General features: G+C 42.9%; 4 protein-coding genes across 5 annotated transcripts; 3 read left to right on the forward strand and 1 right to left on the reverse strand.

The window, feature by feature from the left end:
• Window positions 1-685: 685 nt before the first annotated feature.
• snai1a (snail family zinc finger 1a) lies at window positions 686-4,191 on the reverse strand. The gene is made up of 3 exons (XM_034584686.1): window positions 3,852-4,191; window positions 2,836-3,354; window positions 686-2,173 (listed from the first exon to the last, which is right to left on the reverse strand). The coding sequence occupies exons 1-3, from the start codon at window positions 3,925-3,927 to the stop codon at window positions 1,989-1,991; spliced, it is 780 nt and encodes a 259-aa protein (XP_034440577.1). The 5' UTR covers window positions 3,928-4,191; the 3' UTR covers window positions 686-1,988.
• A 2,033-nt stretch (window positions 4,192-6,224) lies between these two features.
• On the forward strand, window positions 6,225-8,854 carry tp53inp2 (tumor protein p53 inducible nuclear protein 2). 2 transcript variants are annotated; one of them, XM_034584688.1, is made up of 4 exons: window positions 6,225-6,400; window positions 7,062-7,232; window positions 7,951-8,053; window positions 8,194-8,854. In XM_034584688.1, exons 2-4 carry the CDS (start codon window positions 7,124-7,126, stop codon window positions 8,435-8,437), a joined length of 456 nt encoding a protein of 151 aa, XP_034440579.1. In that variant the 5' UTR covers window positions 6,225-6,400; window positions 7,062-7,123; the 3' UTR covers window positions 8,438-8,854. The 2 variants fall into 2 exon arrangements, with proteins under 2 accessions (XP_034440579.1, XP_034440580.1); XM_034584689.1 differs by lacking the exon at window positions 6,225-6,400 and having other exon boundaries at window positions 6,905-7,232.
• Window positions 8,855-9,774: 920 nt separating this feature from the next.
• LOC117761266 (glutathione hydrolase 7-like) lies at window positions 9,775-10,996 on the forward strand. Its single transcript, XM_034584981.1, is given in 6 exon segments — window positions 9,775-9,869; window positions 10,029-10,249; window positions 10,346-10,518; window positions 10,601-10,709; window positions 10,790-10,853; window positions 10,900-10,996. Coding segments are annotated over 6 exon segments (759 nt in total).
• A 3,085-nt stretch (window positions 10,997-14,081) lies between these two features.
• Window positions 14,082-20,874, forward strand: cyldb (cylindromatosis (turban tumor syndrome), b). Its single transcript, XM_034584690.1, has 14 exons — window positions 14,082-14,187; window positions 14,940-15,421; window positions 15,711-15,834; window positions 16,280-16,527; window positions 16,617-16,785; window positions 17,619-17,751; window positions 17,946-18,050; window positions 18,336-18,415; window positions 18,557-18,623; window positions 18,714-18,846; window positions 18,944-19,052; window positions 19,164-19,282; window positions 19,802-20,006; window positions 20,260-20,874. Exons 2-14 carry the CDS (start codon window positions 14,987-14,989, stop codon window positions 20,439-20,441), a joined length of 2,109 nt encoding a protein of 702 aa, XP_034440581.1. The 5' UTR covers window positions 14,082-14,187; window positions 14,940-14,986; the 3' UTR covers window positions 20,442-20,874.
• Window positions 20,875-23,272: the final 2,398 nt, after the last annotated feature.

Genomic DNA, 23,272 nt, shown 5'->3' on the forward strand with positions numbered 1-23,272 from the left:
ACTGTGCCGTGGAACAGCTTACCTCACTCTGTGCTGGCCCGAGTAGGCTTCAGCCCACGCACACCAGCTAACCAACCGACAGACAGACTGACTAGTGGCTCGACTCAGAACACAGGAGCCATGGGAACCTAAAGCTCCAGGCGGAGCAGACTCTGAGTCACCGTCTAGGCAGAGGAAGAGGAGAATGTTACACTCTCCCTGAGGAGGAAAAACACATATACACACTGCAATCACCCATATAGCTTACTAGAATTCCACTTTAGGATCATTTCAAGAGCTGCAGCGAAGCACGTACGGATCCATGTTGAACCTCGGGATTGATCGAAAACAGATGCTGACTCTCACTCGACTTGTCTTTTAACTTTACATGCAAAGACAAACTCGCTCACGTTCACATTTAAAGCAGTGTTTGCACAGTGACAAGGAGAAGTAGATGGCAGGTGGAAACTGGAAGCAGGTGCACTCATTTGTTCCCGTCCATCACAAAGTGCGTTCACCTGCACATCTGCAAATCAGCTTCAACTCAAACTGTCAGCTCAGTTGCCACGCCTAGCATTGAGAAGCTGAAACATCCTGGTTAATAATCAAACACATTTTTTTATTACTAACGTATCCAGGGCCCTTATTTCCACATTGTATCAAAGAGTAATTAACAGTAATGCAACTGGTGGAGTGACAAGTTTTAATAAACATAAATTACTTTATTGAATGAAAATGTATCAGTTACAACATACAAGAAAAAGAAGTGAACACACAAGCATGGTACAAATTTGTAATAACACATCATCTGCACATTGCACTATAAAAACACTGCCATAAAATGTAAAGGAAAGTTAAAAATTCATCTTTGTACTGTCCATTCATAGGATAATGATCACATATTAGGCAACCATGGGTTCATGGTGTAAACTTTAAAAAAAATCTTTGGTCCCAGCCTTATTGCATTTTCAAACTGTTTGGTGCTAATTTCTACTAATACTGCAATCATTGTTTTTCAAAAGCCACCAACACTAACTGAGGTAAAAAATAAAAGGCACATTTTTGGTTCCATACAATTTGAAGGCACAAACTCATTTAAGTTACAAAATATGGCTTTGGCTGGCATTAACACTGTTGTAACCTTGAGTGCACGGACGGCTTTGCCATCCACATTTCTGCGGAGCTGCAAAACGAAGCTTCTTTGGATAATAACAGACAGAACGGCTTTTTTCCTATCTCTGAAACTCATCAGATTAAAGAGGAGGTTTGGATGTAGTCAAAATAGAGGCTTAACAAGGATCCCCACTGCTGAAAAGACTAACTGATGCCATTCTTTTGTGATGACATGCTTCCTCTTTTTTTCTTCTTAAGCAAACCAAGGGCAGTGGAAGTCACCTGCTATTAACCGGCGAAGGTCATGGCTGAAGCACCTGTTAGCACCTCGTCTATCTACACCACAGTACCAGGGACAGCTGTGTGTGCATTTGCTTATGTGTGTGTATGTGGGTGGGTGTGTGTTTTGAGGCACGCTGAGAGATTTATTCCACCCACGCACCCCTACCTCTCAGCAGCTGTGTCTAGGCCGTGATCCTGAGTCGGCCGGCACCAGGACAGAGACAGGAAAGGACACCTCTCACCCCAATGAGTGAATGACCGCTACATATTTGGTCTTTGGAATGGGCACAATAGCAACAAAGGGGCTGATACCAAGTGGGTGTCGGCATTGCTCAGTTCAGATTTGGTCCAGCCTCGAGACTTCCGTCTAGAGTGGAAGAAGAAAAATCTGCTCCTCAGCTTTTTTTTTGTCATGGAACAAGGAAGCTAAGAGGCTGTAAAGTCATATCCATAATGAGGCTTGATTCCCTCCAGGTCTCTTAAAGCAGGCCATTTCACGCTCTTTGTGGCCTCGTAGGTCATCAACAGGCCAGCTGGGCTCGTACAGACCACCTCTCTGTGTCCACCGCCCTGAACTCTGAGTGGGTCCCTCTGTCTCTCTCCTCCGTTACGTCTCATGCCGTGGGGGAGCAGCACCCTGAGGAGCTGTGCTTCTGCAGCAACGACATGCGGCTGAAGGTGCGAGAGCAGACGCCGCACTGGTACTTCTTCACCTCGGCGTGGGTCTGCAGATGAGCCCGCAGGTTGGAGCGGTCGGCGAAGGCCCGGTTGCAGTGGGGGCAGGAGAACGGACGCTCACCTGGACAGAAAAGAGGGGAAAGAAAAAACGTTTTATATAAACGCCTTTTATATGTGGCTCTAATTACCCCCCCGCCATAGAGTGACAACAGTCAGATGTCTCTGGAGAGCTTTTCATTAACACACGCACACACACACACATTCTGAAGATAATGTAGAAGCGCATGATAGACTGGTGGGGTCACAGCCTGACTGAATTAGCATGACTCAATAAGAGCCAAATGAGATTAGCATGCTGACAAGTTGCTGCAGGTACTAAGTGATCGTTGATAGTGCAGAGCCTTCAGGCCCTCTTTAAAGTCTTTTGTCACTCATGTGTCCCTGTGTTGTTGTCCTCCCCAGCAGCCGCGATAAGATAATTAACCAACGAGCCATTGTTGCTGGGACATTAAACACAATGAGTGATCAATGAGTGCAGGGTCTACAGAAGACTTCCCTATGTGACTGTGTCTGCTGATCAAGTGTTAAGCTCGTCAAACTGATTTCCATGGATATCCCTCTCCCTAACTTCATAGAGCGAATCATGAGGGAGTGACCTGGTGACTCACAATGACATCAACTCATATGTTAATCAGCTTTACTGCTATACACACTCAGATTTCTTCACTTGTGAATCAAGTGGAACTGAGCAGGTTGCGTACTGTTATTAAACACGGATCTTACCTGTGTGTGTGCGGATGTGGCCGCGCAGCAGCCACGGCCTGGAGAAAGCCTTTCCACAGGTGGTGCACACACAGGGAAGGGTGTGTGAGCGGATGTGCATCTTCAGGGCCCCAAGGCTGGTGTACTCCTTGGGGCAGTGTTTGCAGAGGAAGGCCGGCCTGGCTGCTGTGACGGGGGCTTCTCGCTCCTCTTCCTCCTCTGGGGGACTGACGTGAGCAATGACGCCGGTGCATTTCATCCGCTGGCGAGGGGCATACGTGTGGACGGGTTCTGGACTGGGGGGATCTGATGTGCGTCCTTCATCCTCCTCTCCACTGCTGCTGGCACTGCTGCTCAGGCTGGACGGGGAGCTGAGGTCAAGGGGGCCTGTGGCGGCAGAGGGCTCTGTTTGGGAGGTGGGCAGGTAGAGGGTGGGCAGGACACTGAGGTCCCACACCAGACCTGTGGTGAAACAGGTGGCAGCAGAGGTGATGTCTCCTGATGAGAACTCAGCAAAAGGATACCTCTCCAGGGAAGTGTCTGAAAAGAAAAGGAAGAGGGTGGTTAGAAAACAAGGCCAAAATGATGTTGAATTAGAGACAATAAACATCATATTTACCATTTCAACTATATTTCATAGACTTTCACCAACTACACACACACACTTTGTTTGCTCTTATCTTGGTTGTACATTTTTGTTTTTCTGAACATGTATGATTTTAAGGCTGGAGTCATGGGAAGCTTCCATGGGCCGTTTCCTCCCACGTATTCACAAGGGCTTGTAACATGAATGGTGCTCTGTCTGGTTGCAGAAAGGGGGGGAAAGTGCATCTAACGGGCCCCAACTTGAACGAGGCGTAGTTTGGTTTGTAGTTGAACCAGAAACTTATACAGTAGATTTTGAAAATGAAGTTTCATTTAACTAAACTACTAAGATACACTTAAGAAAGTTTAAGTTTTTTTTATTCTAGTTTGCGCTCTTATGTAAGGATGCGTTCATAATTCAGCCAAGGAATAAAACAACTTTGTTCACTCACCATTCTGACATTCCAGCTCACTGTAGTTTGGCTTCTGTCTGGCGAAGTACTTTTTGACCAAGAAAGATCGAGGCATCGTCCTGCTTTTCAGAGTTTAATAACTGTGCGTAAAAGTATCCTGCGGTCACGACGCAAAAAGTTTCACGGAACAATAAAAGTCAGCAGGAATCAACCCGTGGTCCTCGGCTCCGTGCGTAAAACACAGATATGTATCCTCCAGTGGTCCGCAAGTCAGAGTGGACTTCTTTTTTTAAAAAGCAGACAAGTGTGTGTGTGCAGCATTCACGGAGAATGACTAAATGCTGGCCACTGTTCTGAAATACTCTGACACAGGCGGTAGGGGTGTGCTCGCCCCGAGGGCCCTCCCCACCTCCTATCTCTGCTCCAAGTGCGCAGGAAGACGCGCAGCCACATTCACAGCTATTCAAACACACTGTGCTCAGGGCTCATCCAGAGGCTCCGCACACTCTCATCTGCATGTCTGTGATCTGTGTCCCCTCACTCTGATCTCATGCGGTCACCAAGTGTTTCTGCCACTGAGGGAATCTGGACGAAAAGCACGTAACTGTAACTTTCATCAATCTGAATATAAAACGACAATGTGAGTCTGATTTGATTAAAGTTGATGCTCTGAGGCGGGCCCGTGATTTGATATGGAAACTATGTTAATCTGATGGGAGTCAGGGTGTCATCAGTCAGCCACCTGCCACACTGCACTTACTAAAACTCCACGCTGATGCACTTGGCATTCACAGCTTTAATGGAACTGCTTCAGTGGAGTAACTGCGCCATCTGCTGGAATAAGGAGAGACATGCCAAGGAACACGAGGTGGCGCTGTATACCACATGTTCACAACAAGAGCAGGGCCCAAAGTTGTGTCAAATGATGGATACAAGTAAAAACAACAACAGGCTTTTCTCTCCCCAGGTCATTAGTCAACTTCACCAACTCTAAAATACAGTTTAGATGTATTAAACTATTTTTATGGCTTTATTACCAAAAACAGTATATTTTTATATACGCACAGATTCAAAATCAGTGGTGACCTGCTTCATTATAACATGAGGGACAGTGCTTGTAATTGCACTGTTTACTTTTTGAAAACCTCTGTCAAGGCCCAACACAATTTTAGAAACTGAGATGTGTGGCAGTGTATTTGAGGATACACACTTCTAAATTCTATATAAATGCTTCAGACTGATAGCGTGTTACGGCCCACACTGACCCTTCTTATAGCTCCTAACGTGTGTTCTGTCCAGTTGTGTTTGTCTCCTCCTGCAGGTAGTAAGTTGGTGCAGTTGTACCTTCATGTTGCCCACTGAAGGGGGAAAGGTTAAGACTGCTGCAGGTTCCACCTTGGATGGCTATCTCTTTCTTCATCAGCACTTTGCCGATCACCAGAAACCCATAGATATGTGCTTATAAGTTGTTTTCTCTTTAATTCTTGAACTGTAAGGTTTCTCTTGCTACACTTTGAGCCAGATGTGACCAGGGGTGTGATGCACAGCTATGTCAGCTTTGTGTACTATAGCTGAGAAGCATATGATAAAGTAGCTGCACAAAATGATTAAGAGTTTGTGTAGCCACTTTTTCAGGGTATAAATTTATGAAAACATTTTGATAATGTATACAACCCTTTTCCAGTCTTGATGACCACTCAAAGCACTTTATCCACTTCGGCATATAGAATGGGGGAGACTGGGATCGAACAGCCGACTTTCTGGCTTTATAGATGACCCGCTCTGCCTCCTGAGCCAACCACCCCTTTGTTATGAATTTGATAACATTAGAGTAGTAGAGAAATGTAACCCATACCAGACACGTTGAAAGGAAATGGGATCGTCACATGAACAGGTTGTTTCCTGGTTACATTACTGATAGAGAACTGTAGGTACCAGTGATTTTAAAAACTACAAAAAATGAAAAACAACATAGTATTGACATTTGTATGGATCACATGTAAAATCTGATAAAAATAGATGAAATAACAAAAACTACAACATACCATGTATGAAAAAGACCGGAAGTGATTAAAGAAATCGATCACATATTTTATTTTAAGAGCAGCAGTGAGAGAAAGTTGAAATGTGCATTGTGAGTTTCAGGCAAACTAAAATGGACTAATCTGATTCAGGATACTTTACTTTTCATAAACAGAGATCTACAGATAACACTAGCAGAGGCTATAGAATAATAACACGGTACAGTTCCTGTATTTCAGAGCAGACAGTTGGGCAGACGTGCGAAGAACATGTGAACTAAACAGGGATTTATCTTGACTGCACAGGTTGCTCTTTGGCCAGAATCAAATCAAACCACGGGACTGCCTCCGCGACCTCTGATTGGTGAATCACTTCCGATCGGGGCGGGGACGTGGGCGGGGCTTCCGCTGGCAGGGATCGGTTGAATATTTGAAACAGCAACAAAACAAGAGGCTCGTTCAGCTGCTGTTCGAGATACAGACTGAGAATCTGCACAGAGAACACACACAGGCTGACTCTCACAATGACCTGCGCGTCAAACTGAGACACGCTAACGTCCCACGGAGGTAAGTGCACACTGCAGAGCTGCAGACAATTCACTGGAATACATTCACCAGTGCGGTGGACGATAGAACAAGAGGCGAGCAGCATCACTGTTATTATACGATCGTAGAATTACACACAACATATCTCTTGCTATGTAATGTGTTGTGTATTACTTGCGTATTTCTCCCATGGTTTCTGTTATGTGTGCTGAAGTGCATGACATTGAAGACAACACAATAGCATTAAAGGTCCATCGCAGTGAGTGTGACCTGCAGAAAATAACCCAGCGTCAGTTTTAAATGTAGAGCAGTGGCCCTGCATAGATCCATCTGAGCCCATTAAAGGTGCAGACCAAGCTTCATCCTGACAAGATGCTTGGTAAAGAGAGCCCCTCCCCCATATATACACAGAAACAGATGGACCCTAACAATGAAATTCTGGGAGAGTGGGCATCATTATTCAAACCCCTGAATCAGAAGAAATTTCATTGGACGCCCCAGTCAGCTGACCAAACATTGCATGAATTTTTAAAGAATGGTTATGAATGAAAGGTGGTCTGGTGGCATCACCCACTCCCAAACAGTCAAAGATGGATTAGCGTTAGCGTCACTGAGGGAAGCAGTGATGCTGAATGAACGTACACATGACTCATGAGCTGGTGTTTCTTCTTGTCTTAAACAGTTTCCTGCTTGAACAAAGAAAGAAGGGGAAACAGGGAAGACTTTAATAGAAGACAAAGAGATATGTTCAGAACCATCACCCGTCTGTTTTTTGGGGGAGAGGAGGAGACCCCTAAAGAAGTCAAGTCTGGAGAAGTGGTGGAAGAAGGATGGCTTGTTGTCAATCATCACGGTCAGTCATGTAGCATCTTTAGTTTCTCCAAGAAAATCATTAATAATGATGTTAATTTATAACTTAGAATATCTGTAATACCACTATGTACAAATATACAGTGTTAATGCTGTAAACAGACGTGTTAGAGATTATCTCTGGCAGTGAAGGGCAGAGAAGTACAGTTGAAATCATATCAAAGTAATCCCAACTCACATTTTACATGTAAATGTATTGAACCATAAGGTGATGTCACATTTGATGACATGATTGAGGACTAATTCTTGTTATTTTGTTGACGTGCTCTGTTACACGTGACATCTGTTGCACTTCTGTCCGTTCCTGTAGAGGGATTCCTCACATGTGACTCTCTGAGGTGTCTACAGTTTTCTTCTCTGCTGAACGGTTTTTCGTTGGGTAGTTTTTCCTCACTCTTGTTGAGGGTGAACTGCAGAGGAAGCCGCACCTTGTTAGTCCTATGAAGCAAATTGTGACTTGTGAATATGGGCTATACAAATAAAACTTGATTGACTGATACATTCTCAAACCAAAAAGGATTGAAACAGACACATAAATATTTTGAATGTCATCTTAAAAAGTCTGTTTTGCCTCATTTGCCTTTAGATTTTAAAGTATTCTACCTGATGTTTATCTAGAGCACTGTGCAGCCTTATGTTATGGAGAGGAATTGTATATTGAAGTGTACAGTTATGACAAACATAAACTTGTATCCCCACAGAGACAAGATCAGCAGAGAACCAGGATGCAGAGCTGACGGACAGCCAACCAGTAAACTCTCCTCCTCATGGAGACACAGTTACAAAGATGGAAACTGATACAAGGTTAATAAATCATGTTATATGTGGACCTGTTCATATGTCGAGTTTAACTTCAGAAACTTATTTTTAAATTCAATTTCCACTGGCCTAACAGATTAACTCTCAAGGTTGATTCACCCTTAATGTCACGTGTTTCTCTCCAGTGTGTCGGATACAGAGCCCACAGTTCAGAGCAGCAGCAGCAGTGGAGTCGTCTCTGGCTCTTTTTCTCAGTCAAAAGTCCTGGCAGAGGTGACACAGTTAACCTGCGTCCAGAAGGCTAAAGCCTGGACAGAGCGACACCACATGTCCCGTAACGCCATCCAGCGCCAGAACCGTGTTCACCAAGGAGTCCAACACCACTCCTTCAACCTCCAACAGCCAGGGCATCGCAACCTCAGCCACTGAAGCTGTGGTTGTAAACCAGGAAATAATCTTAGAGTGTAAATCATTCACATTAAAAACACGGTATAACACGTACACACACAGCTCAGAGCTGAGGCTTTTGTGATTTTACTCATTCTTTGATTTTACAGATAAGCTATACCTCTAATCCCGATGTAGCCCATGACATCTGTTACCAGGTGAAAGGCAGCTACAATATAACCTGTACTGTGTATGAATTTAAAAGGAACACGTTTACCTCATGAAATGAGACACACTTTGTTTTCTTGTGCATTTGATTTTATTATACACGTGGATGAGACAAGTGCAGCCTTTGCAAAATGTATCTTCAAACATTTTGACAAATTAATGTGATTTGTGTATTAACCTGCATTTACCCACATGAAGTTTAAAAATGGAGCAATAAAAAATTTGACTTTGCAGCTTGTGCTTTATTAGTAAAACCATGATGTCTGATTGACAGTGAACTGCTCACAGTTTGACTGGTGCAAATGTTGAGGTCTCATTGGTTTGGAGGTAGTTGTACCTGCTGTGCTTGATTACATGTCCAGCTGGGGGAGAAGAGTTCTGTCTGTGGGTATATTATTGTATTACAGGAGGGTTTCTGTTCATCTAAAGTGAAGATGGATGTTTCTCCTGAAACCAAACTCAACAAGCAGATAACAAGTAGTTAGAGTAGTTTTGCTGGTCATGTCAGTCGGCTGATGACTCATCATCACGAGACTCCACCTGTGACTCTAGTAAAAACCATGGTGAGAGGATACAGGTACAGTGTACAAAGGGATGGTTTACAGTTTTCAGCAAACAAGATGCTGTTTGGTTTCTCTCCCATGATGCAAATTTACACCCCTTCACATGCAAATCTCCTGATTAGATGACAATGGAAAATAAAGAGCAGCATCTCTGGCTCCTGAGGAAACTGGGCTGAAATCACCACATTTCCACGCTGCTAAATATTGACATGTTTCCTTACTGCTGCCACCACAGATCTCCACCATCTCACAGAAGAGAACCCTCTGATACAGTTTGTGTCTGGTAGTCCAGAGCTGTTCCGCCTAAACCTGTCCAACCTCAAAGAGACAGACAGAGACGGCTCCAGTCAGGACAGCCTTCTGCCTCTGTAGGCTGGATCTATCATCTTTGCCTTTGGATTGACCATAATTTTGCTCCTGCACATTTATCTGGGGGATAGTTTGGTATGTCATGCGGTATAATATATCCAAGTCAAATCGCTGCTGCATTAGTTATCATCATCGTTGCTCCTCAGGTGATTGTTAAAGGTGTGCTGGTGTCAGATCAAGAGCTCTGCACTGCACTTGGCCAAAAAGTCCTTCAGGATCATGGGTCGAGTGTGGATGCAGCCATCGCTGCCGCCCTGTGTTTGGGTGTGGTGCATCCACACGTGTCAGGTGTTAGTGACTGACTGGTGGTTGCTGTACAAATAATATTCACAACTATGGCTCATCACATGAACATGAGGAGATGCTGCAAAATGTGTCAGAGCGTGAGGTGATGTAAGGTGGGGAGGGGGCCAGGATTGCATGTTGTTGATTTCACTATTTAGCTTGTCAAGATAAAATCTATTTTCAGGCAGGTGTACAAGTAGGAGTGCCAGGTATGCTCAGAGGGTTACATCATGCTCACTCCCTTTATGGAAGGTAAGTATATGTGGATACAGTGTTTTTTTCTGCCCGTATTTAGTTTTCAAAGTCCCACATGTCTTACCACAAAATCCCTGCAGTCTATTGTGGGAGGATGTGGTCGCCAGAGCAGCCGCTGTTGCCAGAGGAGGTTTCAATGTGTCTTTCGATCTCGGTGAGTCAAACAATCGCAGTTTAGATTTTGTTGTCACAGTTTGATCTGATGATGATGATACCAGGATGCAATTGTAGATGTGTCATCGTCTTACAGCTGAGGCCATATTGAAGGTAAAAGCTGAGAAGTTACCAAAGCGTTTCAGGGACATGCTCTTCCCTCGGGGCCAAGCTCTGCGTCCTGGTTCTTTTCTTAGGTTTTTCAATCTGGCAGGAGCCCTAGAGGCTGATCTGTCAAACTGTTACGATGGGAACTTCTCACAAGAGATAGTCATTCATTTCCAGAATTCCAGATGTTTAAAAAAAACAGTTGTGAAACTTTCATAGAATATTAGCAGAGACAACCATTCAGAAGTCTTCTCTGGGGTTTCATACCAAGGTGCAAACAAATGGAGGGGTCTTGAGCAGAGAGGACGTCTGTAACTACAGTGACAAAGTTGAACAACCGGTTAAAGGCCTATATGAGGGTATAGACTGAATTTAGTTCTACTCATGACGTGTATGTATTCTTGATACGTTGATCAATATTGTGTTACTTTCGTCTTGGAGTTTATAATCCAAGTTCCTCCTCCCCATTGTATAATGTATAATATAAACTGGTTATGATTGTAGTTCTAATATCTCATTGTAATTCAATTTTTTTCTCTAAACATAGGTTCTGATTGGAGCTTTAGCTGTGGCCAGTGGTTTGGTTGACCCTAAACACAACTCTTCAGTGACTGAGCTGCTCTCTGACATGCTGAGGTAAACTACACATTTAATCAAAATAGAAACTCTAACTAAAGATGATTTTTACCTCTGATTGAGCTTATAATAATTATTATGTGATGGCTTTCTTTATAAAAAGTCATAAGTATTAAATCTTCACATTGGAAGAGGTAAAACCAAGAATATGTGGCTTTTCCCCCTCAAAAATGAGTAAATGATTAATAGGTGATAATAATTAGTTTGTTGTTCATCAACTATTCAATCGATCACCTCTTATTCAGCTCAAACAATCATAAATCGTGTTTTACATGCTTAAACATCTTGCCTATAATTGCTAACTTTCCATTTTTTTGTGCCATTTTGTGTTCTAACTGACTGCACAACACCAAATCAGCTAATCACTACATCCGACGTGTCAGTGAACTTCCTGTTCATCTTCTCTGCTTTTGATTTAGTAACATTCAGTAACAGTAACAGTCATGCTGAGTTACTTCGCCACAATATCAGTGACTCTCATCGGACTCTGCATGACTTCACAGTCAACTCCCTCCAGCCTGAGCTGCAGGCCGGACAAGTCGTAGTCATGGGACCAGATGACATCATGGTGTCAGTGGCAAGGTGAATGTGTTAATACCTACAATCTGACATACATGATCACACCAGGAGAATATGTGCGAAATGCACTGCTGTGTGCACCGACATTATTTTATCTCATCTCTTGTCTTTGCCACCTCATAGTTCCTTTTAAGCCGGCCGTTTTATTACATTATTAAGGTTTGGATTCTGATTTGATTTTTAATATAAAAACATTTACCACTCAGTCGCTCTGTGTGTTTTAGGTGTTGATACATGCACTGTACAACCATAAAGAGAAGAATGTCAGCCTCTCCCTGAAAAGACTCCACCCGCCACACAGAGCTCTTGTTGACTGTAAGTGTGAGACAAAGTAGAAGTTGAAATTTGCCTATTATGCTGGTAACTTTTTTATATAAGTAATTTCCTGTTTTTCAAATCCTCACTCATCAGCGGAGTTTCCAGCAGAGGGTGTGCAGGTCTTTGATCAAAAGAGTCGTGCAGCTCTCGGAGTGAAGACAAACATATCAATACCCCAATTATCGGACAAATTATCATAATAGATCTCATTAACTTATCTGGTAGTACTGACCAGACGCAATAGTCTATTCATATCTATTGTCTTACAAGTAATGAAAGAACAGTAAAATATGTGAGCTCCAGACTGATGTTGTTATCAGTGTTTTTTTTTAAAAGCACCACACATGAGTGCTGATGCAGGTTGAGGAAACATGAACACTGTGACTATGCTGGGGAAAATGAGGATGGTTGCATAAACCTGATGTACGCTCAAGATACTGTCAGACGTTAATACAGACTGTGTCAAAGGCTCGAACATATCACGAGTTGATTCTGCAGGAACACAAACATGTCACTCAAAACATTGCACTCCAGGTATCGGTTACAGTCATGGAGCCAGTGTCCTCCATTTCTCAAGTATTCTTTCCTTGAGTGAGAGTTGAGTTGTGAACTTGTGGTGTTTGAGAAATGCATGTTTACTTGTCACAGGTTTTTACTTGTCACAGGTTTGTCAGGTAACTATGACCCTCATCTGCCCGATTCTTAAGACAAAGAAAAGTTTTCTTCCTCCTTTAAATTGTCTTTGTGAGTAGTGTGCTGCTGTAGTGCAGCCACTTCTAAACAAGGGAATGTTCATCAGTTTGTCAACTTCACTAATATGTTAACTATTTAATTTAATTTAAAATATTTTATATATTTTGTGTTTGTGTAATTGTGTTTTTTAGCGTTTCTTTTAGGATAAAAGGGTAACATGCCACTCACACTCTGAGGCCTCAATCATCTAAGAGTGTCACATATAATAATAATAATAGATCTGTTGGAGGAACCAAACCACTAATTTAACTGCAATGCTTTATCTTCTAATATTATGTGCTTTTACCTTTACTGATATAATGGAGTACTTGTGACATTGCTCTATTGGTACTTTTACTGCAGTAAAGATGAAACTAGACGGGGCCTCGTTTCCCAGTCTTCTTCAGTTACAATGGAACTGTGATTGTCTCGGTCATGAGATGCTTTTAATGAGTTGGGCTCTGGTCTGCAACCACACTTTGAAGACTCACCCTGAGAGTCACACTCACAAAGGTTCATACTAAACACTACTAATTTGAACGCTATCAATTTCTACATTAACTCTTTGTAATAGTGACTGGGACCAGGATGTGACTGGGGGAATCGTTTCATTTTATTATTGTGAAAAAACATGTGCAGGCATTAAACATTTTTTTTAGAAGATAAAAATATAAAAGCATAAGTAAAAGTGGAGAGGAGCCCAGCTGAAGATGTGCAGTGAGGGGAGGAGGGCTCACACTGCTCTGTAGAAAGTGGACTTCTCGCAGTGCAGTGTGGAAGGTCACTCACACTTTATGAAAATACTTTAACAACTAGATGCTGCTTCTTAAAATTGTATTGTGTAATATTTGTAATACTAAGACCAAATAATATCAGAACAAATTATTTTCTGTTGTTTCTTACAAGTTCTGACATTTAATTTGAGATTAAAGGAGGTTTTGAATCTCATTGTTCTGTGTGTTTCATTTGTAAAGTAGTTAAATATACAATTATTCATATTTCAATTTATGGAACTTCATGTTAAAAGTTAAATGTGTCCCACTTGGTCTCATGTTGTATTTTTCATCACATTTCACATGAAAACACACTGATCAATAGAATTAATAACCTTCAATCAGTCGTGGCTGGAGCCTTCCTCCTAATCCTCTTCCTCTTTTTGCCCTGTACACAAAAACAAATACTTCAGACATTCCATTGGACATCATGTGACGGCCCTGGCCATCTGTGTTTTCCTGAAGATAAACTATTTAATAAAACTATTTAAAATGTGAAAACACGGATCAAAACAAATTTCAAGCAGAATACAAGATTAAAAGGAGATCTCAACACTTTGTGATCACATTAATGTTGCACATAAACCAACAGGGAAACTCTCGCTGACAGACACAGTGGTGAGGGCGGGGCTGAATGTGGGCGTCGTCGGTCACTATTTAAATCCACGCACATGGACCCTCCTCTTCAGTGAGGAGGAAGAGCTCTGTCAGTCCTGCAGACACCTGTGTGTTTCAATGTGCTTTCATTCATGTGCGGACTGTGGAGGAGAATTACTCTTTACACAATAAAGCGGTGAGTAAAACAAAGCTTTTGTAGCATCTCATGTTACTCGTGCTGAGTTAAGTTTAATGTTAACGAACATATTCCCCAGTTGTGTTGAAGTATCCGCTCAGCTTGTTTGCATAAACAGCCTATTGATCGTATAAGCAAAATCTATAGCTGGGACAATTAGGTTACTTACACGAGTTGTTTTGAATGCATATACTAGTGTAATATGAAATAAATGTTTGTGGGGATGTATTTGTAGAAACCTTGTTTCCCCTCAAATGTATGTTTAATTAATCGTGTGTGTGTGTGTGTGTGTGTGTGTGTGTGTGTGTGTGTGTGTGTGTGTGTGTGTGTGTGTGTGTGTGTGTGTGTGTGTGTGTGTGTGTGTGTGTGTGTGTGTGTGTGTGTGTGTGTGTGTGTGTGTGTGTGTGTGTGTGTGTGTGTGTGTGTGTGTGTGTGTGTGTGTCCTACAGCCCTAAAATAAGTGGTCTTTTTCACTAGTCAATGTTATATCATTGTGTTTATATTGTCTATGACATGATGGGTTGTTTATTTTCTCCTAACATTGTCATTAAAAAGTCAGAGATTAAAGCAGTGAGAAGCTACAATGTAACAGGACTCATGTTTTCTCCTAACATTGTCATTAAATAGTCGGAGATTGAAACAGTGAGAAGCTACAATGTAACAGGACCCATGTTTGCTCCTAACATTGTCATTAAATAGTGTGAGATTGAAGCTGTGAGGATACAATGTAACAGTACAACGTATTTCTACAGGTGACCTGCTTCAGAACTGTTTATCAGTGGAAATAAAGGGTGTAAACATGGAGCCCAAAACTGTCGTGAAGGAGAAGTATTTCATCGTGACACGAGGGAAGTCGAGGAAAGGCTTCTGCCGGGGATGTATCGGCCGTGTGGAGGCAGAGACGCAGTGTGGGGAGCTGATGGGACTCCTGTACTCTGGTGGCAGCAACGTCGGGAGCCCCAAGAGCGGCGGTGTGGTGCGGAGGGAGGACACGTACCCTCTGACCCGACACCAGGCCCAGCTTCTGCTCTTCGTCTCCTCTTTCAGCAAGCGTGTGGAGCTGCTGTGCAACCCCCAGCTGTTCTCAGCCATCTGCGAGCTGACTCAGGACGACCTGGTGGTGGTGAAGCACAAGAAGGGACACCTGCCCGGCCTGGTGAAGAACCTGATGCAGATTGGGAGGAAGGAGAACAAAGATGACCTCTACATGCTCGGCTTTGAGGTGGAATTTGTGGTGAGTAAAGTTGATAACCTCAAAGTTTGGGCATCTTGAATAAAGCAGCTGAAGCATGTGATCTGTCCTAAGGTAGTAATTGCACTTGCACACTAGTATGACTCAAGAAGATGCGCTGCAGCCATGCAATCTCCAGTCATCTGTCGCTAATCAGTCAAAAGATTGTCAGAGAGATATGCATCTCGCAATGTCATTATTGCAAATTGTTCACATGCTTCTGAGAATTTACCTGGGCTCTGTACTTAATGACTGCTTTTTATTGACTGTTAGATTTTATTCTTCCCTGTAGGACAGTGATCACAACCTGTCATCCAAGAAACCCACTCCCCTGCCCTTGTTCAGTGCTGCAGACATCATTCAGGTGGTCCCGTCTAACTCGGTCCCCCTCGGACTGCACTGGAAAGACGGACAATGTAAGTTTGAGTAATGTCAAAGTCCCCGCTCGTCAGCTACCTTCAAAGTCCACATGTGGAAGGCTATATCTGAACCACCAAATAACTTTGTGTTGGTGTGCTTGATTTTGTGAAACAAAATCCTTGCCCCACTCCCCTACAATTGGCAAATTAAATCCTGTAATTGAAAGTTTTGACCAAATGCCTGGGGCTACATAGAGGACATGGAAGAAGCAGTCCTAGTACACAACTGGAAAAACTGGTTTTGTTGGGTTGAAATGCAGAACACTACATTCGTCACATGGTCTGGCGTGTTTGCACATTGGGCACTGTTAGCTGTCTGCATACCTCATATGTAGACCTGTCAGCCGGAGGTCAATCTGATGAGGAGGCATGTGACAACTCAGAAAATGTCATATGACTTCCTTACCCTCATCCTCTCCCCACCTTCCATACCTCTGTGCAGGTCTAAACACGAAAGCGGTGACGCGCATCAACTCCATGCCACACATAAGTTCCCGTGCACGCCAAGGGAGAGAGGGCCATACGGAGCACAGTGTCATTCAGAACCAAAGCCCGAGCACGTCTCCTGTGCCTCTGGAGGTGGGATCCATGGTGGAGGTGGTGTCCAACTCCAGGATCACAGTGTACGGAGTTGTCCAGTGGTTGGGAGTCCCTGCAGGAAAGACTGGTGAATGGGCTGGGATCGAACTGGTGAGGCACTAAAATAATCTGTTGTCAAGTACAGTTGGCGTCATGCATCTAAGACACCTTTTTATATCAGATTTTTTTTCTTGTTTCAGGACTATGAGGTGAACGGCTGCTCTGATGGGATATATGGAGGCCAGAGATATTTCACATGCAAAGGGGGCCGAGCTTTGTTTGTTCCTGTCACAAAGTGCAGCCCTGATGGCAGATTTGTCTACTCCTCTACAGGAAGTGGGACCTCAAAGCCCACTGAAATACCTCCAGGTTAGACATTTGTCTTAGTTTGGTGGGACATGCACACAAGCATGCAATTTACAAATGAATCATGCTGATGTTATTGGAAGCATTTATTCTGAAGGCTCTGTGTGAAATGTTTCTGATAAAAATAGAACTGAACTAGAAGGCCACTTGGAGAGTGCATACATCTGCCAAGGGTAACACCCTCCCTCGCCATGTTAAAGAAAGTTAAAACAAAAATCCTGGATCTGGCCCCTCAATGGAATCTGCTCCACAAGTCAATGGGTTCTTCTCTGACCCATACCACATCATTCCACCAATTTACAATAAAGTTTGTCCCATGGAGTTTGTGCAATCCTGCACCTCGAAAGAGGTACTTCAGAAATTGCCTGTGGTATGCTGTGTAGTACGCTGCGCAAAATCAATGTCATGCAGGACGTTTTGCAGATGTTTGTCATTCCTTTTTATAATTGTACAAAACCTCACAGAATCAGGGCTCAGGAACACCTGGGCTGTGCACACTTGAAATATACAGTCACAAATCATGCTTTCTAATCTGGTTAACTGGCTTAACGTTCACACCCTTGGCAGGATTTAGTAAAGACAAATAAAGTCGATGGCACGTAATGCACTTCCTGGTTTGAAGCACTGTTTTTTTTTTTTTATCAGTTGAACATGTTTCATTTTGAACATGTCTGAAAGTCCTGTGAACTTGCAGTGTCCAGTTTGGCTGTGTTTAAACCTGGTCAGAAACCTCTGCAGAATGCTACATTTCCCAAATCTAAAGCTACCCCTGAAATGATCTGTGTTAAAACCTCATTTAATAGCTTTCAACATGTGTTTGTTTGCTTTTTATCAAGTTCCTCCATTTGAGGACCCTGAGGAGGATGCACCACCTATCCCGGAGTCCGAGGCCTTGTCTTTGTTAGAGGGAAGAATGAAGGGGATTCAGGGTCATATCAACTCCTGTTATCTTGATGCCACACTCTTCAGGTAAAACCAGTTCATCACACCTTAGGGCGTTTCATTCTCAAGTGCCACATTGTTGCGAACTTGGCTCATATTTAATTAATTCCACCATTTATCTTTATTAATTTTATTTGGAGATCATATAAAAGTGAAATGAGCACAGTGACCTGTATTCAGATCTGCATTGAGTTTTAAAAAGACCGTGATTCTCTCCTCAGTTTGTTCAGCACGTCTGTGACCCTGGATCACATCTGCAGGAAGCCTGCTGACACAGAGCAGCCCATAACCGGCACTCTGAGGAAAATAGTCAACCGTTTACGCAGGTATGAACACTTTCTTCAAGAAAGTTGTTTTTTTTGTCTTTTCTTTTCTCTCGCTCTCAGCCAGTTTGCAAAAGAACATGATGACATTGTCCATAATCTCAAATGGTAAACAAGTACTCTCTGTCTTAGTATTATGGGTATTCCGTATTCACTATCTGAGACTGAAGGTACACAAGGTTGAGCCTTGCTTACATTAGTGGGAGTGGCTTTGTGTTTACTCTTTGTTGTTTTGGTGTGTGCAGCTGTTCCAGTGTGAGCTCTTGTGTTTGATGTGTTTTATTGCAGACAAGGATTTGTGCCAACTGAGAGCGTCATGAATTTCCGCAAACAGCTTGGCTGCGACACATTTCAAACAGAGGAAAAGGGTATGCACCATTGTCGAACATGCATTGATTTCAAATGTGTTTTTTTTATAGGTTTTTGCTAAGTCATTGCAACACAACATGTAATGCCTGCTTTTGCACTTTTATACATTTAGAATTGTGTTGCTTCACACTTCATTGCAGACCCAGAGGAGTTCATCACAGTCCTCTTTCAGAAGGTGTTCAGCACAGAGCCACTTCTCAAGCTCAGGTATGAAATCGCTCTGGGCTGTTCAGTATTGAATGTCATGTTCTATTTAGCTGCGTTAGACTGAGTTACTCAAAAGCTGTTTCTTCTTAGATCGAGGCGAGAAACATGTCAGGGTGCCTACACCTTGCAGATCTTTCTAGAAAAAGAGCAGATGGGACAGATGCCCACCGTCCAACAGCTGCTGGACACGTCCTGCCTGTCAGGTGACATCAAGTTTGATGAGGTTAGTGCTGCTCTTGCTTGACAAAGATGACCTCATGGGTTTATCAAGTTTCCTTCTATACAGTCATGTAACCATAATACTGCCTTTTGTCCCTCAGGCACCACACTGTCTCATTGTTCAGATGCCACGGTTTGGAAACAAGTACAAGATGTTTTCTCACATCATTCCCTCCACTGAGCTGGATATCACAGATCTTCTATACAACTGTGAGGAGCTGGTACAATTTGCACCGATTCATATCTTAGCATGAGAAAGGAGAACCATCTTTAACTCAGTGTTTTTTAAGATGCTTGTGTATCACCTACTTTTCCCAACAGCTCCAAGAGAATGCTTTGTCTGTGGACATTTGGCCGAGTATGAGTGTCTTCAGTGTCTACCAGATCGCAAACTACAGCCAGGAAGAATCAAACAGTACTGCACTACCTGCAACACACAGGTAAACTACAATATTACTTAGTAAACAGCATACCTTCAACAAGGGCTAACCGTCCACTTATATTCAATCAACCTGCACCAAATTTCAAACGCTCAAAAAGTGGTGCCATACACGTGGAAGACAAAGATGATGATATCAAGAAAGCTTTTGGTGATGAGGACTGACGCCAGTGTTAATGTTCCATAAACAAAAACACGCTCTGGAGATTTCTGTGTTGTTATGAACAAATCTGAGCAGAGAATCTTCTGCTGCGTTGTTAATGTGGAGAAAGGCAACTCTGGAGAAAGTCCTTACCCAATTCAGCGGACATTCTCTGGAGTTCATGTGTTTAAAAACGGCTCTAAATATCAGTCCCCTAAATGTGTTTGATTTTTCATCAAGATCCATTAATCAAAATTGATGAAAATGTAAAATTGGTGAAAATGTAAAAAATGCAGACAAACTGCAATGAAAACACAACCTCCTTGGTGGATGTAACGAGAAGATGATTTTAGTGTGACTTTTCTTTCTGTATAACAGGTGCACAGTCATCACACACGGCAGGGTCACTCCCCCAAACCTCTACAGGTTCCAGCAAATGTCTCCCCTGACACTCCTGTGCCCAGGCACATGATGCAGCTGTTTGCTGTGCTCTGCATTCAAACCAGCCACTACGTGTCTTTTGTCAAATATGGCCCTGACCCTCGCTCCTGGCTCTTCTTTGACAGCATGGCAGACAGATGCGGTAAGATGGGTCTCAGTTGGTTTCATTTACTTTTGTTAATGGGTAATTTCTTGGCCTTGTTTTATTTTATCCTGATGTTCGTGCAAACGCTGACTTGTTTTGTTTTATTCTGTGAAGTGGTTACACATGACTGCTTTATTTTCTGATAATGCTGCCTTGGCATTATTAGATAAGGGCGCACTCTGACGCATGTGACTGCTCTTTATCTCTTCTCGAGACGACGTCTAATCTAGAGGCCACTCTTTTCTTACAGGTGACGATCAAAGTGGCTTCAACATTCCAGAGATCCGAGCTTGTCCGGAGCTGGGCGACTTCCTGTCCCGGCCGGAGGAGGAGCTGGCTCGGGCCAACCCCTCCCAGACTCCTGAGCTGACGCGTAGGCTTCTGTGTGACTCCTACATGTTTTTATACCAGAGCCCAGCCACGCCACTTTGAACACCAAACCATCAGGAGCCTGAAACGTCCTTGAGGATGAAGACAGGCTGTTCTCACAACAGTGCCCTAATAACCTTGCACCTCCGCCTAATCAGCAAGATGTTCTGTTGGTTATTACGTCCAAATAGCAGGAACTGACATGGATGTTTTGAACAAAATGGAAAGAGACAATAATTTTGAAGAGAAAAATAACATGGACTTTGCTTGATCTTTGTCAGTTGATGTTGATTCTGTAAAGAGAGAACGAATGAGCAGTGAATACATAACACTTTGCACTCTTCTCATCATCATTGCCCTGTGTCTCTTGCGATTGGTTTTCGTTATTTATACTTTGAGGTTTCTTTTAAAGTAAATTGTAGCATTCATTATTTTTTGTTGTCTATATTCTTGTATTTTTGTCTGTTACTTGGTACATTAAAGTTCATTCAACCACTTGGTGCCATGTTTATTTGATGCTTCTATCATTTAAACACTAGATCGTCAGTTGTGACCTAAACACTCACTCAGTGTTTAGACTTTGGGGACATCTAGTGGTGAAGTTGCATGTTGCATGTTGCAGTTGGATACCCCTCACCTCCCCCTTCCCTTCCAAACACGAGAGAACCTGTGGTAGACTTCAGGTGTCATAAAACTGAAAAGGTGTTTAGTTTGTCCAGTCTGGGTTACTGTAAAACTGATGTCAATATAAAATATTTCAATATAAAGGGCCCATTCTAGTATAAAATATTTTTTGTGTATTAGATTAAAATTCCAGGCATTCTAACTTGAGTTTTAAGTAGACCACGGAATGCAGATATACATGATAGAGTATTACCCTGTATGTAAGCAACCTTTTGTAGCATAGAATAATACATAACCTGTATGGGAGAAAAAGGTCTAATCTAAACAGGAAGTAGTGATTTGAGGCTCTGACAGGCTGGGGCAGTTGTAATAGGTAATATAATGGACTACACCGCCATCTAGTGTTGGAGTGTTCCTCGAACACCATTCATCAACATGGTCTGTGAATGGTGTTTCAGAAATAAAGCTGCAATAATCTGTATGTATTAATTAAGTTACGTGTGTCAAGGTTGTGGAGGACAGTGCAGACTTTTGTCTCATGAATCACACATCCTAGCTGTGGCTCAGGAGGGTCTCACCAACTAGAAGGTCCACGGTTTGATCCCAGTTGCTGAGCCGGTTAAGTGTTTTATCATGTGTGAGAGGAGAAGAGGAAACAGTTGGAGGCCAGGGTTCAATATATGCTGGACAACAACATTGCTGAGCCTTGTTCATCTAACTGGGCCTCTGGTTTCTTTCCGGTCATAGTTGTTGTTCTGTGTATTGTTGTTCGGCTCCACAACTCAACCGACCCCAAACTTCACAAGCTCTCCTCTACTCATCTCATCCTCTTTAGCTGTTCCTGAGGGTAGCTGAGGTTCGGGAGAGGGAGGGGTGTGCTGGAGGATGCAGCTCCGAAGGAAGACAGTAAAACCAGTGGATTATGGTTAATGTATTGCGTGGCAAACTATGGAGATGGTGATCATTTTGTTGATGTGTTGTTTATTCTGTGGTTCCTAGTAAAACCACACACATACACTTTTCCCTCACACATACATGACACTCACTGCTAATACGTCTTCTCTCCACAGCCCATGTTTGGTAAATACTTGTGTTTTTTTATTTGCAATAAACCAGTCATTACACACTTTATCCAGTCTGTCTTCCCTTTAAGTTTGTGACACAAGATACTGAACCCAATATTCCCTCTGACAGCCGAGAGTGTATGATTGATGTGTGATCAAGGAAAGTGCTGCACACGGATGCACTCTATGAATGTGTGTGTGTGAAGGGGTGAATGGTCCTGTAAAGTGCTTTAAGTCATCAACACCAGAAAAGCTTTATATAAATACAGACCATTCACATGATTTTTGAATCATAAAAAGTGACAACATTCCAAGGCCTTGAAGGCAGCTCAGACTGTACATCAATCAATCAATCAAATTTTATTTGTATAGCCCATATTCACAAATCACAATTTGTCTCATAGGGCTTTAACATGGTGTGACATCCTCTGCCCTTAACCCTCAACAAGAGTAAGGAAAAACTACTAAAAAACCCTTTTAACAGGGTAAAAAGAACATAGAAACCTCAGAGAGAGCCACATGTGACGGATCCCTCTCCCAGGACGGACACAAGTGCAATAGATGTCAAGTGTAAAGGAGAACATCAAGATAAAGGTTTTAGCAGCATTGATAAGGGTAAACATTTTGAAGTATAACTGAAGGTCAGTGACTTGGTGGATTAATGTCATTAATGGTCAAGTGTCTGAGGAGAAATACTATATATCAAGCAGTCCTGCTGCAATCATAGTCTATGGTCAGCAGCCAGCAAGATCATGATCCACCATCAAGATCGGATGCCACTATAGTCCACAGTCATTGTCCACTGCCGCCATTAGGATCCATCATCAGCTGCCACCTCGGTCGTGGTCCACCACCATTATCAGATGCCAACACGATAAAGGATCCGCCTTTATTATCATGATCAGCCAGCACGATACAGAATCCGCCATACTGGATCCACCATTACGACCTCTGATACGTGATCCACAGATCCTAATCCATGATGTGGCCACAGCCGCGGCCCTGGATCTGCGGACGATAAGGCAAAGGGACTCCGGGGAAGAAGTCAAGTCAGTAACATGTATTGATGGGATATGAATTACTTTGATGTGATAACGGTTGAGAAGAGGAAGGAGAAGCTGGAAAGAGAAGCTCCGTGTGTCCCCCGACCTTCTAGACCTATAGCAGCATAACTAAGAGCAGGTCTAAGACAAGCCTGTACCAGCT

Source organism: Hippoglossus hippoglossus, chromosome 5, assembly GCF_009819705.1.
Source record: "Hippoglossus hippoglossus isolate fHipHip1 chromosome 5, fHipHip1.pri, whole genome shotgun sequence".
In the NCBI taxonomy this organism is placed as follows: domain Eukaryota; kingdom Metazoa; phylum Chordata; class Actinopteri; order Pleuronectiformes; family Pleuronectidae; genus Hippoglossus; species Hippoglossus hippoglossus.

Excerpts from the sequence above, each read along its gene's own strand:
- snai1a (XM_034584686.1), bottom strand. The coding sequence starts at position 3,927 with ATGCCTCGATCTTTCTTGGTCAAAAAGTACTTCGCCAGACAGAAGCCA. Across the intron at positions 3,355-3,851 it reads TGAGCTGGAATGTCAGAATG|ACACTTCCCTGGAGAGGTAT; the intron begins GTGAGTGAACAA and ends TTTTCTTTTCAG. Across the intron at positions 2,174-2,835 it reads CCACATCCGCACACACACAG|GTGAGCGTCCGTTCTCCTGC; the intron begins GTAAGATCCGTG and ends TTTTCTGTCCAG.
- cyldb (XM_034584690.1), top strand. The coding sequence starts at position 14,987 with ATGGAGCCCAAAACTGTCGTGAAGGAGAAGTATTTCATCGTGACACGA. Across the intron at positions 15,835-16,279 it reads GCACTGGAAAGACGGACAAT|GTCTAAACACGAAAGCGGTG; the intron begins GTAAGTTTGAGT and ends ACCTCTGTGCAG. Across the intron at positions 18,416-18,556 it reads ATTTCAAACAGAGGAAAAGG|ACCCAGAGGAGTTCATCACA; the intron begins GTATGCACCATT and ends ACTTCATTGCAG.
- tp53inp2 (XM_034584688.1), top strand. The coding sequence starts at position 7,124 with ATGTTCAGAACCATCACCCGTCTGTTTTTTGGGGGAGAGGAGGAGACC. Across the intron at positions 7,233-7,950 it reads GCTTGTTGTCAATCATCACG|AGACAAGATCAGCAGAGAAC; the intron begins GTCAGTCATGTA and ends GTATCCCCACAG. Across the intron at positions 8,054-8,193 it reads AAGATGGAAACTGATACAAG|TGTGTCGGATACAGAGCCCA; the intron begins GTTAATAAATCA and ends GTTTCTCTCCAG.